We start from the raw sequence: 14,593 nt of genomic DNA on the forward strand, positions 1-14,593 counted from the left end.
ATAAGTGTTTTGCCTGTACATTGCTCAGAATTTGAAATGAATGGTATTTCTGTATCTGTCATGTCTACAGTAACAAGGAAATGCATTTTTTTACTTTCCCGTAATTTCTGTCTGTCCGTCTATATGTATGTATGTACACGCATCAAGAGGAAACGGCTGAAGAGAATTTAATGAAAATCGTCATGTAATGTCGGGTGATGATCCACTACAATCTAGGCTATAAATTATTTTATTCACGCTGAGTGAAATGGTAGTTTAGGGGAAGGCCTGAAATGTAATCCTCAAATAGGTTATTTATGTCATTAGTGGTCGTATAGATAAATCTATATATATCAATCTCACAGCTGCGCGCCCCTAACCACACGGCAAACTCGCCTGGTCGTACCGACTGAAACAGCCTGCCTGTATATTGGCGGGAAGTAGCATGCCATTCCTCTGGTTCACACATTTTCTGATATATCTGGTTCGTAACACATTCGTTCATCATAGTATTCGAGCTATTCAATCCCTACTCGGTGGCACTGATTGGAATGAGTAGTGTGCATGTTTAACGGAATAATGACAGAGGAGTGTTCACGGCAGTCTGCGACCTGGTTATTCCAGCTCTGGAACTTCGGACTCTTAGATCGGCACCGTAGTACTGTTCGTTGAAAGTGAGAAAGTTTGGGGTGTTTCATTTGATCGAGTATTTTATATGATAACATTGCTTTCAATCGCTACATCCCTACTGACGTTTTTGTAATGACCTATGTTGGATTAAGTTAGGAAAACCACCAAGTCAGTCTTTCTGAGAATCCCGTAGCGAAGCACGGGTACATCAGCTAGTCTATATATAAAATAAGAGTTTGTACATTGCTCAGAATTTGAAAATAATGGCGTTTCTGTATCGTTCATGTTCACAGTAACAAGAAAATGCATTTTTTACTTTTCCGTAATTTCTGTCTGTCTGTCTGTCTGTCTGTCTGTCTGTCTGTCTGTCTGTCTGTCTGTCTGTCTGTCTGTCTGTCTGTACACGTATCACGAGAAAACGGCTGAAGAGAATTTAATGAAAATCGGAATGTACAGTCGGGTGTTGAACCGCTACTATCTAGGCTATAAATTATTTTAATCGCGCTGAGCGAAATAGTAGTTTAGGGAAGGCCTGAAATTTAATTCTCAAATATTTATGTTATTAGTGGTCGTGTCTTAATGAAAATCGGTAGACAAAGATGGGAAATAAGTCGCCACAATATAGGCTATACACGCTGAGTATAATGGTAGTTTAGGGGAAGGCCTAAAATTTAATTGTCAAATATTTATTGTATTAGTGGTCTTATCTTCACGAAAATTAGTATGCAAAGTCGGGGAATAGGTCGCTATAATCTAGGCTATCAATAATGTTATTCACACTGAGTGAAATGGTAGTTTAGGGGAAGGCCTGAAATGTAATCTATATACAGAGTGAAGCGAAATTCGCGCACTCGGGCGTCACAGTGCGACTCCCTACATGCCAGCAATAAAAATGTCTTTCAGAAAAGTTCGTCCTGCGAGTATATCAGGCAGAGAAAGGACGTTGAATAGTGGCAATCTGGCAACACTGTAACCACATGTACGGTAAGTACCTCTGTCAGCATCATATATCCGTGCTGAGCAGTTGGTGCGTTGGATAGGGTTTTGGGTTGGCATGCAGGTGGTAGAGGGTTCGATCCTGGGTTAAGGCGCAATTTTTTGTTTATTAATTTCCATCGGACATTTCATACTGTAATACAGTAAGACACCGTACCTTAGGTCTCATGTATCCTACATTTACAACATTTTGTAACGCTGAACACAACAAATACCTTGCTAGGCCTACTGGTAACGTAAGCCCTTACGAAATACAATGGACTTGAACGAGGCAAGAATAACAGTTGCTACTGATCTATGAGATCGTTGGAGGACGGTAGAAAGAAAACAGGTTTCGCATTTAGTATATGAATTTGTGCGAATAAATTCACGCCCACGACGTGGAAAGGACGTCTTTCAAAGCTGACCAAGTAGTATGTAAGTGCAAAGGGTTTCTAGAGGACGCGCTGCAATGGCTGTTGACGATTTAGTTGCCAGATACCATACCACCTGGACTACATTTATGAAGAAAAAAAAAACGCTTAAACCCAGGATCGACCCCTCGACCTCCTGAATGCTAACCCAAAACTGTAACCACTGCACCAACTGTACAGCACAAAGAATGCGTGCTGACAGAGGTAGTTACCCTACATGTGGTTACAGTGTTGCCAGATTGCCACTCTTCACGCCCTTTTTCTGCCGGATATACTCGAAGGACGAACTTTTGTGAGAGACATTTTTTTATTGCTGGCATGTGAGCAGTCGCGCTGCGACGCCTGAGTGCGCGAATTTCGCTTCACCCTGTATATAAAATAAGAGTTTTGTCTGTACATTGCTTATAATTTGAAAATAATGGTATTTCTGTATCAGTCATGTTCACAGTAGCAAGAAAATGTATTTTTTACTTTTCCGTAATTTCTGTCTGTCTGTCTGTCTGTCTGTCTGTCTGTACACGCATCACGAGAAAACGGCTGAAGAGAATTTAATGAAAATCGGAATGTAAAGTCGGGTGATTAACCGCTACAATCTAGGCTATAAATTATTTTGATCACGCTGAGTGAAATGATAGTTCAGGGGAAGGCCTGAAATTTAATTCTCAAATATTTATGTTATTAGTGGTCGTGCCTTAATGAAAATCAGTAGACAAACATTGGAAATAAGTCGCTACAATATAGGCTATACACGCTGAGAAAAATGGTAGTTTAGGGGAAGGCCTAAAATTTAATTGTCAAATATTTATTGTATTAGTGGTCGTATCTTCTCGAAAATTGGTATGCAAAGTCTGGGAATAGGTCACTATAATCTAGGCTATCAATAATGTAATTCACACTGAGTGAAATAGTAGTTTAGGGGAAGGCCTGAAATGTAATCTATATATATAATAAGTGTTTTGCCTGTACATTGCTCAGAATTTGAAATGAATGGTATTTCTGTATCTGTCATGTCTACAGTAACAAGGAAATGCATTTTTTTACTTTCCCGTAATTTCTGTCTGTCCGTCTATATGTATGTATGTACACGCATCAAGAGGAAACGGCTGAAGAGAATTTAATGAAAATCGTCATGTAATGTCGGGTGATGATCCACTACAATCTAGGCTATAAATTATTTTATTCACGCTGAGTGAAATGGTAGTTTAGGGGAAGGCCTGAAATGTAATTCTCAAATAAGTTATTTAAGTCATTAGTGGTCGTATAGATAAATCTATATATATCAATCTCACAGCTGCGCGCCCCTAACCACACGGCCAACTCGCCTGGTCGTACCGACTGAAACAGCCTGCCTGTATATTGGCGGGAAGTAGCATGCCATTCCTCTGGTTCATACATTTTCTGATATATCTGGTTCGTAACACATTGGTTCATCATAGTATTCGAGCTATTCAATCCCTACTCGGAGGCACTGATTGGAATGAGTAGTGTGCATGTTTAACGGAATAATGACAGAGGAGTGTTCCCGGCAGTCTGCGACCTGGTTATTCCAGCTCTGGAACTTCGGACTCTTAGATCGGCACCGTAGTACTCTTCGTTGAAAGTGAGAAAGTTTGCGGTGTTTCATTTGATCGAGTATTTTATATGATAACATTGCCTTGAATCGCTACATTCCTACTGACGTTTTTGTAATGACCTATGTTGGATTAAGTTAGGAAAACCACCAAGTCAGTCTTTCTGAGAATCCCGTAGCGAAGCACGGGTACATCAGCTAGTAATCCCTATTTGTCTCAGAGGTTTACAGCGTGCTTTATTGCACTGTTATGAATAGCCTGATTCAGGTAATTTAACCACTATTTTTATGGTTCATCCACCATTCTTCCTCCCGTTTTCGGGGGTTGGCCTCGTGGACCATGTTTGTTTTACATCACCACGTGACATTAGGCTTGGCTACTATCTCTTTTATCTCCGTAGCTATTTATTTATTTTGTGGCCGGTTTTGGTTCGTACCGTTGTTGTCCATTTATATTTATATTAGCTACGTTTTTCTTGGTGTCACAACTCGGCACATTGATCTGTGTCTTACTATCATCGAGTGTCTCTATTGAGTGAATGAGCTCTGTTGATCCGTGGATGTATGTTACGTCGACTTTATTCTACGGTTAATGTTGTGGAGGTCTCTATCTTATTATTCATGTATCAACTTGCTATCCGATGTCCCCGCTATGTGGTTGTGTATCGGAAAAGCAAGTATATGGGAAGGTGGTGTTGCGTTGGCATTTGAGTTGTATATGAGAGACGTATTGATGATGTGAATTGAGCCCCTGATGTTGGGTGGGCTTTGGCCTCACAAATCTGCGGCAGACAATATTTATGAACCGTACTTCTACACTTTTGTGTTTTTCTGACAGTTGTTCTGTTATAGGTTCCATGTTCGTTGCACCTTTTTAACCTATTGCGTGGGTGTTCGAATATGACTATTTAGGACGCATATCATATTGCCCAGTTGTGTTGTTTGATCGTTCTTATTTTGGCATTATTTTCGCCACTTGCATTATTTTTTGAAGTTTTGACTTTCTATTTCCTTAACAATTCGTTGTTTATCCCTGATCCCGCGTGCCATGCTTGCGCATGACCCTCCCCTTTTCTTCGGTTTTTGGCTCGGCCATGTTTACCTTTCTGCCTTCACCTTTTGTAAGGTTCGTTGGAAACCATTGTTGCGAGTTGTATCTTTATTTTATGACCGTGTGTTATGTTCGGTCAATATTTGTCCTAGGGTTCGACTTCGTCAGAATGCACATGATAATTGCTTTGGGCCGAGGACTGCGTGATGCAACAAGGATATTTTGCTCTTTTTTTGTTATTTGCTTTACGTCGCACCGACACAGATAGGTTTTATGGCGACGATGGGACAGGGAAGGGCTAGGAGTGGGAAGGAAACGGCCGTGGCCTTAATTAAGGTACAGCCCCAGCATTTGCCTGGTGTGAAAATTGGAAACCACGGAAAACCATCTTCAGGGCTGCCGACAGTGGGGTTCGAACCAACGATCTCCCGAATACTGGATACTGGCCGCAATTAAGCGACTGCAGCTATCGAGCTCGGTATATTTTGCTCTAAAGGTAACAGTTTCTTTCCCTGTATTCTGAATACATTTATTATGGGATTTGAACCTGTTGACTGGATCCTATTATGGGCAGTGACGACGCTATGATAGTAGTGAAAATGTTTATATGTTTTGATCTCATGAGGCCTTCTTTCATTCATTATTGTATTTGTTTTTGATCTTCATATGGCCGTAGATGTTATTTTGGTCTCCTTATGTTTATTTAATAAACTCTGTGTTTCCTACTCGGTGTTTTATTGAAGGAGTAGGAGGGACAGCTTTTTAAATTTATCCTTTTGATTTAATAGATTCGAGTTCATTTCATGACTTTTCTTTTTGGTCATTTATGACCCAGTCCGCGCAAACTATGACAGGTTAGTATTTATTTATCGCCCCATCACCTCTTGTTGTTTGGAGCTACTACCGATTTTTTCGATTTCTTTCTGCCTGTGTATGTGTCGTTTTCCGTTAATTTATTCTTCTGTGCTCATTGTGCCCAACTCTGCCGTGAGCATACGACAAGAATAGCGTAGACTTGTCTAGCGCAAGCACATACCAAATTTATCTTACTGGCAGAGGGGCGCACGTTTCACCCGGCAGACAAGGTGAAAACGGCGCTGAACCAGTGTACTGTGATGCCTTTCGGCCACTGTAACGCGCCAGCGACCTTTGAGCGTTTGATGGCGTTTATAATGAGTGGGATAACGCACGATGCCTGCCTCAGGTTCACCCAGTACTATCGCTGTCCGACATGATCTAAAAACTTCTTCACTCACAGCTAGCAGACACTGTCATCCTTATGCAACTCGCTAAAGGAACGACGTCGACAAGACGTTCAAAGTGAGTGACACCGGCGCCGCGATGCGAGGCTCACGTACCAGAATTAGGGGCCAAAATTTGCGGTACAACGTTGGAGCATCATTCGAGAGGATCGTGCTCTACTTCGCTGGGCCTTTCCCCGAATCCGACGCTGGCAATCACTTTCCAATCCTGTACATGGACCACTTCACCAAGTGGCCATAGATCTACGCTATCCCTAACCAAGGGGCACTATCCGACGTGTTAGTGAAGGAGATTGGATCCGAGGAGCAGTTTATTATATTATTACCTACTTCTTTTCCGTTTCTTTGTTTCATATTCTTAGCTATGAATAAGGCGAAATATTTTTAGATTGGCCGTGGTGTGGATCGTACGATTCCAAATGAGAATATTAGTCATACCAGTAGCTCAGTGCTGATCCAAACATCAGGTCGCACGGCAGGCGTAGCTCCCTCCTCTAAGCCATCGTTTTGAGGGTGGACACTCGGCAGGGTATCAAAGGTCTGTCTCATCCCAGTCCATCTGGTGCTTCGAAACCACATTTCTAAGGTGCTCCTCGACGGTCTTCACTAAACTCTCCACCATGCCCACCGAATGAGGATTGAGAGGCTTTGGCCGGGTCGTCCGAACTGCCAGACATTGTAGAACCTCCTACATCAGCCGCGACTCGAAGTTCCTGTCCTGGTCACTATGCAGTTCCCCGGGACACCGAAACGGCAGAAAAAGTCCCCTTGCTCACTGCGAATGTACTACATTTTAACTATTGTTCCGATCCTACACTGACGATCTTGAGGTCAACGTCACATTTGTTCAAAAAAATCCTTGGCCTCTTTGACATTTTCGTAGCTTCAATTTGGCTCTATACGGAGATGTGTATAATCTAATATTATAAACCACACCAACAAGCGAACCTCTCATAATTCCTATGCCATTCGACAGTATAAGTGCAATAAACGTGAGTTCGTCTTTACTTGCTTTTGCGAAGCCTGGGTTACTGCTTCCATACCTCTCCTACTGGAGTTGTGATTCTTGGGTATGTATTTTATTTGATGTATCTGGCAGTCGGAATTTTATCTTATTTTTTAGTTGAACTGTTGGTGTATGCTTTTCTAAAGTGTAAATAAGTTGACTCCTCCCTTCTTTGAAGGGCAATTCTGCTGCGAACGGCAGTACATTATATTATTACCTATATCTTTTCCATTTCTTTTTATTCTCATATTCTTAGCTATGAATAAGAAGAAATATTTTTAGAGAGGCCGTGTTGTGGATGTATATTAATGTACATTTACATAGCGCAGAATTATTATTTGTGATTACTGAGGTAAGTGTGTACGACTTTACTCTGAAGATAAATTTCTGCTATGTGTTAGGTAATTGGTATCTTCTGAACAACGTGTACTGAATCCATAAAGGTCTATTTCGGTTCTCATGTCACTCAGACTTTCTCACCCGCTCTGTACTTTCCATTTTTGTGTGACTGTGATCAGTTTTATTTGTTTGTGTTTCGTATTATTCATAAGTTATCCCTTACCAGATTGTAACTTCGATTTCTTTGGATTCTGTTATATACAAATGGAAATATATGTCAGCCCATGTCGTCAAACACTCTACACGCATAAAATGTACTTTAGGATTCATGAAGATTTAGTCTCCTATTTTATATCCAATGTGCTTCACATTCATTGGAATAATAATATTCATACACTCCTGCTCTATTCTTCTACGTATTCTTAACAAGATTACGTGGACAATAATAAAAAGGGAGTGAATAGGACATTATTTGTAAAATCACAAGAGTGGTTTTACTAATTGTTCATTACTGAATGAAAAGAAACAGATTAGTCTTGCCAGGGCAAATTTACTGCGTACATCTGCGTGGGAATAATATTGGTGCAAAACTCCAAAATATTTACAATAATGAAAAATAAATCCAAGTAAGATGTGTTATAGTTTCCTTGTATATAATTATTTGCAACTGAAGGACTCACATTACTTTCCATTTGTAAGCAAATATCGCATATGTGCCAGTGAGTAATTTATTCTTTACAAACTATTGTCTTTTCCTCTTTCATTCTCTAATGGTTGAATTTTACTTTACGTGCTGCAAACCAATTATTTCTTACCATTCAATAAATAAATCTGATTATGTTTCCGTTTACATTCGGGTTATGATTATGACAGGGTATTTAAAATATATTTGCATTAGGTCTGGTGGGACTAAATTCAGACTGTTATTTGTCTGTTGTGAACCAAAGGTAACGGTTCTCTTCTTTCACTTTCTTAGTAAGTTAATTCGTAGGTTTTGGATACGGGTGGGTGAAGCCACTGGGCACTAAATCAGGAGCGATCAGCTATGGACTATGTGTGGGAGACCGGCTAAACGACATTCACGACTATGCCGGATAATATCTGAGGGTTGCCAGCGACAAGATGAAGGTCCACTACTATATGCTGGCGAACTCTGCAGGTTTCCACGAAGACGTCCAGGTTTGGCTGCACCATCCTGTTCAGACGAAAGGGAAGTCACCGAATCTTTATTCGCAATGGGAGGGCCCTTACACTGTCGTCACTGGAATCAACGACCTCGTCTGCAGGATCCGGTGACCTTCCTGAGGGAAGATGCTGGTTGTCCACCTGGATCGCCTGGCACCGTATTGTGGAGCAGCTCGGGACGAGTAGCCTTAAAGAGGGTGGCAATATGACAGTGACCGCAAATTCTTTCCAAGGCCTTGGAAAGAGAAAGTTAGCTTTTTCCTGGGCTAGTCAAACAGAAAAATATATCCTCCCGAGGGGCAAAGAAATATAACACTTACTTTTTACACAATTTAATAGTTTTGAACGGGTTAGTTCAAATACATAACACTTATAATGCATACGGGTGTATAGCAAGGGTGTTAATGGTGGTTACACTGTGTGACCACTGCCCCGGTAGGAGAACTTCACTTTGTGTCTAGAAAATTAAAAAGTTGTGTGAAACCAAGTGCAGTGTAAACAAAGGTGAATCAAATCGATATCGATAGAAAACTGTTCAAGAATGTTGGGTATGAAAGTCTTGAAAACTATTTTTGCCATTCCTGAGACAGAGCGGAACATCACATATGACACGCAGCCATCTTCAATGCACTAGTGTCTTCTTTGTCCTGCAGAATGCACATCTTCATGGTGACTGAAGGTGCTGGGGTTGATGACTGCTGCTCTCGAGACGTATTGCTCTGTGAACATTTGGGATTTCCTGGCTTCATAGCGACAGTAGGTGATTTTCTTGATTCACCTTTTCCCTGCATTCTATTCACTTTAACAAAGCGAGGAGCAAGAAGACCTTTGTAAACCTCACGTCTGAAATCCTTGCTGCTCAGGCAGGGCATATCTAACTCATTTTGCATAATAAATGCATTTATAAAACTGCAGTCTATGAAATGGAGAAAAGTCTTAACCATCATTTCTTGATTTTCCTGTCTAATTGGTAGTCTCCTTTCAACCTGTCATAATTGTCAACAGAATTCATTTCACTGTTGCAATCCTTCAACCCAAGAGGGTAAGGAATACTTTTCCGAGTGCCATAATTTTCCTTCCTATCAACACTGGATACATCAGGTGGTTTGTGCACAGAAGAAATTAAATTTACCCCTATACACACAAACTCCATAGTCACAGTCACTGTTACTGAAATCGAAATCCCCTCTTTTCAGGCTGTTGTCATCTTTGAGCTTCGGATGTCCTTTTCTACTTATGTTTATTGTGCTACATGCATAAATGTTCCTTATTCAACTGTTTGAGCAGTGAGAAGTGAATTAATTGTCCATGTAAACAATTTGGTTCTTCCCCTCCATTCCACTCACCAAATCTGTGACCACTCTTTGTCCTAGCCCTGTCTCTGTTTTCCTCACTCTCCCTGCGTATATGTAGAATTTTAACTTATAATATGATTCATCCCACAACATCCAGATCTTGTATCCCCGTTTCACAGGCTTGTCTCTCATATACTGCTTCAACGAGGATCGTCCCTTGAATTTTACCATTGCCTCATCAATTGCAACTTTACAGTAAGTTTTATAGCATTTCAAGAAGGACTTAGACAGGGAATCAATCAGAGGTCGGATTTTGTTCAGTTTGTCATAGTTAGCACTGTCTCCACTAGGCTGAACTGAATTATCATTGAGGTGAATATGACGGAGTAGAAAACTGAATCTCTTCACAGGCATAAGCTGTGACACACAGCTGTCATGGAGATGTTGCACATTTGTCTGTTGTTTTTGGTAATACCCATCTATAAATTTATTCCCAAGAATATCCTAATTTCCTCAGCACTAGTTGGAGTGAAACGTGTAATATACGTTTGTTTGAAAAGCAATAAGATTAACTAACTCATCAGAAATGAATTGTGAGAAGAGTTCATGCGGAGTTGGATATTCAATGGCTTTTATATGATCAGCAACACCTGCATATTCTGTGAACTGTGGAACAGACTGCATAGAATTAACATTACTCCACGTCGGGGTATAGTGTATAGACTTAAAAACATTAGGTACTCCTACTAAAGGTAAAGCTTGATCACCTGCATCTTCTTCATCACTTTCACTTATCACCATACAATGAGGAATTATGGTACTAGTTCTGTCAAGAAGTAAAGGTGAATCAGAGTCACTATCACTGTCTTCCTGATCACTGACTACACTCTCTCCATCAGACGGTATTTCTTCAGTTAGGCAGTCCATAATCTCTCCTTAATTCAAACCACGCATTATTTGGCTCCTCATACTCAGTACACATCAAATATAAAGTTTTCGGAGAGATTATGACACGAAGCACACTGAAACAAAGTGAGGTTATGTGAGAAATCTATTACAGGTCGTGGTCACGTACTGTAACTACCAAGCACAGAAGCTAGAATTATACCAAAATTCACTTTATATCATATACAGGGTGAAGCGTAATTCGCGCACTCGGGCGTCGCAGCGCGACTCCTCACATGCCAGCAATAAAAAATGTCTCTTACAAAATTTCGTCTTGCGAGTATATCATCATCATCATCATCTGTTTACCCTCCAGGTTCGGCTTTTCCCTCGGACTCAGCGAGGGATCCCGCCTCTACCGCCTCAAGGGCAGTGTCCTGGAGCTTCAGACTCTTGGTCGGGGATACAACTGGGGAGAATGACCAGTACCTCGCCCAGGCGGCCTCACCTGCTATGCTGAACAGGGGCCTTGTGGAGGGATGGGAAGATTGGAAGGGATAGGCAAGGAAGAGGGAAGGAAGCGGCCGTGGCCTTATGTGAGGTACCATCCCGGCATTCGCCTGGAGGAGAAGTGGGAAACCACGGAAAACCACTTCCAGGATGGCTGAGGTGGGAATCGAACCCACCTTTACTCAGTTGACCTCCCGAGGCTGAGTGGACCCCGTTCCAGCCCTCATACCACTTTTCAAATTTCGTGGCAGAGCCGGAAATCGAACCCGGACCTCCCGGGGTGGCAGCTAATCACGCTAACCACTACACCACAGAGGCGGACAACGTAAGGTCCTAACGAAATGTAATCGACCTGAACGAGACAAGAATAATAGTTGGTACTAATCTATGGGACCATTGGAGGAGGGTACAAAGAAAACAGGTTTCACATCCAGTAGATGAAGTGGTGCGAATAAATTCACGCCCACGGCGTGGAAAGGACGCCTTTCAAAGCTGACCAGTGAAAACGACCGTTCGTCCATTTCTAGGATCGTAGTATGTAAGGGCAAATTGTTTCTAGAGGACCCACTGCAATCGCTGTTGACGATTAAGATGCCAGATACCATACCACCTGGACTACATTTACGAAATAAAAAACAAGCGCCTCAACCCAGGATCGACCACTCGACCTCGTGCTTGATAACCGAAATCTCTATCCACTGCACCAACTGTACATACGACTACCTTTTGCTGACAGAGGTAGTTACCCTACATGTGGTTACAGTGTTGCCAGATTGCTACTCTTCAACGACGTTTTTCTGCCGGGTATACTCGCAAGACGAAATTTTGTAACAGACATTTTTTTATTGCTGGCATGTGAGGAGTTGCGCTGCGACGCCCGAGTGCGCGAATTACGCTTCACCCTGTATATACCAACTATTGATGTTCTAAAACTGATCAATGTAGCTACAGTTCGCTTTTGTTAGATACAAGAAACAAAGAAGGACCACCAGCTCGGGCACAGTGGAAGATCTCTTTCACAAGTGGCTTGAAACACATGTGAACTATACAGAGTGCACCTGATTGCTGCTGCCATCTCTGTATTCTATTTCAAACTAACTGGAAGGTGATTTCAAATGACCGCTTCTGCCCGTGAAGACCAACAAATAAATATCAGGTAGTTACAGTATGTTCATTTGAGGTGAGAGTTTAGGTGGTTAACAAGTGTGTTGCCTGCCCTTCAAAGAGTTAGCCTGACTCAAGCCGACAGTGACTTCGCTGAGTTAGGGCCCTATCCACTCGCCACTGCAGCAACCAGTGAGAGACAAGCCAAGCGTACAAGGACAGCCCTCTGCCACCAATCCGTGATCTCACTACAGGCCTTCCTGACGGCGCGAGAAAGGACTAGAAGGTGAATCCAGTGCTTTCGGTTTCCACAGGATTCTAGGGTCTTTTACTCTCGTAAATAATCTGCAAAGGCCGTCCTTCTTTTTTTAGAACAGGCTGGACGAGCTTGAGTGGTTCAGTTCTGCCAGTGATCAAGGCGGCTCAGTTCTGTTAGAGGTTCACTTGAGGGGGTGAAGTTTTGGAGCACTGGATGAGTCGGTGTACAGTGGAGATAAAGTGCTGTTGGAGGTGTGTGTGTGTGTAAGTGACGGCGAGTAAAGGACAGTGCAGCTGAGTGACGAGGGACTGTGAACGAAGACCGCTGTGGGTGTACGGGCTGTGTGAACTGCCCTAGAATCCAAGTGACACTTGTAGAAGATTTGTAGTGTGACTGTTCTAGTTTGTAAATGTCAAAGTGAAAAACTAGAATAACTGAAGTAGTAACACTAAGGAGAGAGCGAGAACTGGTGTTACTTTTATGCCTATGTAATTGTATCAGCAATTATTAGTTAGTTCATACATCTTATAGTAACTGCTACTTGTTGTGTGTGTATTAACCTACCCGCCTTCACGTTACTTTATTATTATTATTATTATTATTATTATTATTATTATTATTATAGTAGCAATGGTAGTAATGTCCATACGTACCATAGCGATTGCATTTCTGGTGGCGGTTCTGTAGTAATTCCGGTACCAGGCTTCGTTTTCATCCACGAAGAGGGCCTCCTGGACGCTGGAAGCTACCACCAGTTGGAAACGCTCTTTTTCATGAATTTTCATAGCCAAAGACAAGGCATGCAGTTGAGCTAGGGACCGAAGTACAGCAAGGCAGTGGGAAGCGTCCAGTCCTGTCTTTCGATCCACCATTTCGAATCCCAGAGGTTTCAAATCCTCTAAAATTAGCATATCCTTACGAGCAAAAAGGCAGCGTGGAATTGCACGAAATGGCGCCTTCACTCCTCTTGAAGCCTGTTAAATTGTAAAGAAATAAAGAACAACATTAAAACAAATTTTTATCGGAGAAATTTATCGGTCCCACATGATCACAAAAGAATAATTTATAACTCAATGGTGAATGTGAGATTCTGCGTACTAGATGCCTCACGCAAGCAAAGTCTTCAAAATCGGAGGAAACATGATTCAGTTTAAATTGCACCTCATATTCTCTCTCTTTCATTACCTATTATTTTGGTAACTTCTAGCTGCAGCCGTGTGTCTTAAAATGAAAGTCGCATTGGTAATAAAACAGTGTCACTATTTTATATATGTATAAACATCAAGTAACAATACATCTGAACACATTATTTTCCAAAGCAGTGAACCCTCAGACATTTGTCCACGCTCTGCCACTGCTCCTCTTGTAAGTAAAATTGAATCAAGGTGCAATAAAATGAGCTCGCAGTTCAGATCAACGCTAATCTGTCAGAAAGAAGTGAGTTCTCGGACGAACCTATCTTTATTTCGGTCTGTTTTTTTAGACTGACAATCAATACTGATTTGCATTTAGGACAATCGCCCAGGTGGCAGATTCCCATTCTGTTGTTTTCCTAGCCTTTTCTTAAAGGATTGGAAATAATTTAGAAAGTTATTGAACATCTCCTTTGGTAAGTTATTCCAATCCTCAATTTTCCCTCGTATAAACGAATATTTGCTACAATTTGTTCTCTTGAATTCCACCTTGTCCGCCTCTGTGGTGTAGTGGTTAGTGTTATTAGCTGCCACCCCCGGAGGCCCGTGTTCGATTCCCGGCTCTGACACGAAATTTGAATAGTGGTACGAGGGCTGGAACGGGGTCCATTCAGCCTCGGGTGGTCAAATGAGTAGAGGTGGGCTCGATTCCCACCTCAGCCATCCTGGAAGTGGTTCCCCGTGGTTTCACACTTCTCTTCCAGGCAAATACCGGGATGGTACCTAACTTAAGGCCACGGCTGCTTTCTTCCCTCTTCCTTGTTCACCCCTTCCCATTCCCATTCCCTCGCAAGGCCCCTGAGTTTATTATAGCAGGCGAGGCCACCTGGGCGAGGTACTGTTCATTCTCCTCAGTTGTATCCCTGACCCAGCATAGCAGGCGAGGCCAACTGGGCGAGGTACTGGTCATTCTCCC

The 14,593-nt window shown here is 42.0% G+C and overlaps 1 protein-coding gene across 4 annotated transcripts in view; it reads right to left on the minus strand.

Annotated features, from left to right (window-relative positions):
• The window catches only part of LOC136862877 (uncharacterized), a 267,146-nt gene that overhangs the window by 57,413 nt on the left and 195,140 nt on the right, over positions 1-14,593 (minus strand). For 3 of the 4 annotated variants that reach the window (XM_067139150.2, XM_067139151.2, XM_068225804.1), the window contains one exon: positions 13,138-13,458. The exons of the other annotated variant lie outside the window; for it this stretch is intronic. In XM_067139150.2, the coding sequence (XP_066995251.2) occupies positions 13,138-13,458 (321 nt within the window). The remainder of the gene's footprint in view (positions 1-13,137; positions 13,459-14,593) is intronic. 4 annotated transcript variants of the gene reach the window in all.

This window comes from Anabrus simplex, chromosome 2 (assembly GCF_040414725.1).
Source record: "Anabrus simplex isolate iqAnaSimp1 chromosome 2, ASM4041472v1, whole genome shotgun sequence".
Taxonomy (NCBI): Eukaryota; Metazoa; Arthropoda; class Insecta; order Orthoptera; family Tettigoniidae; genus Anabrus; species Anabrus simplex.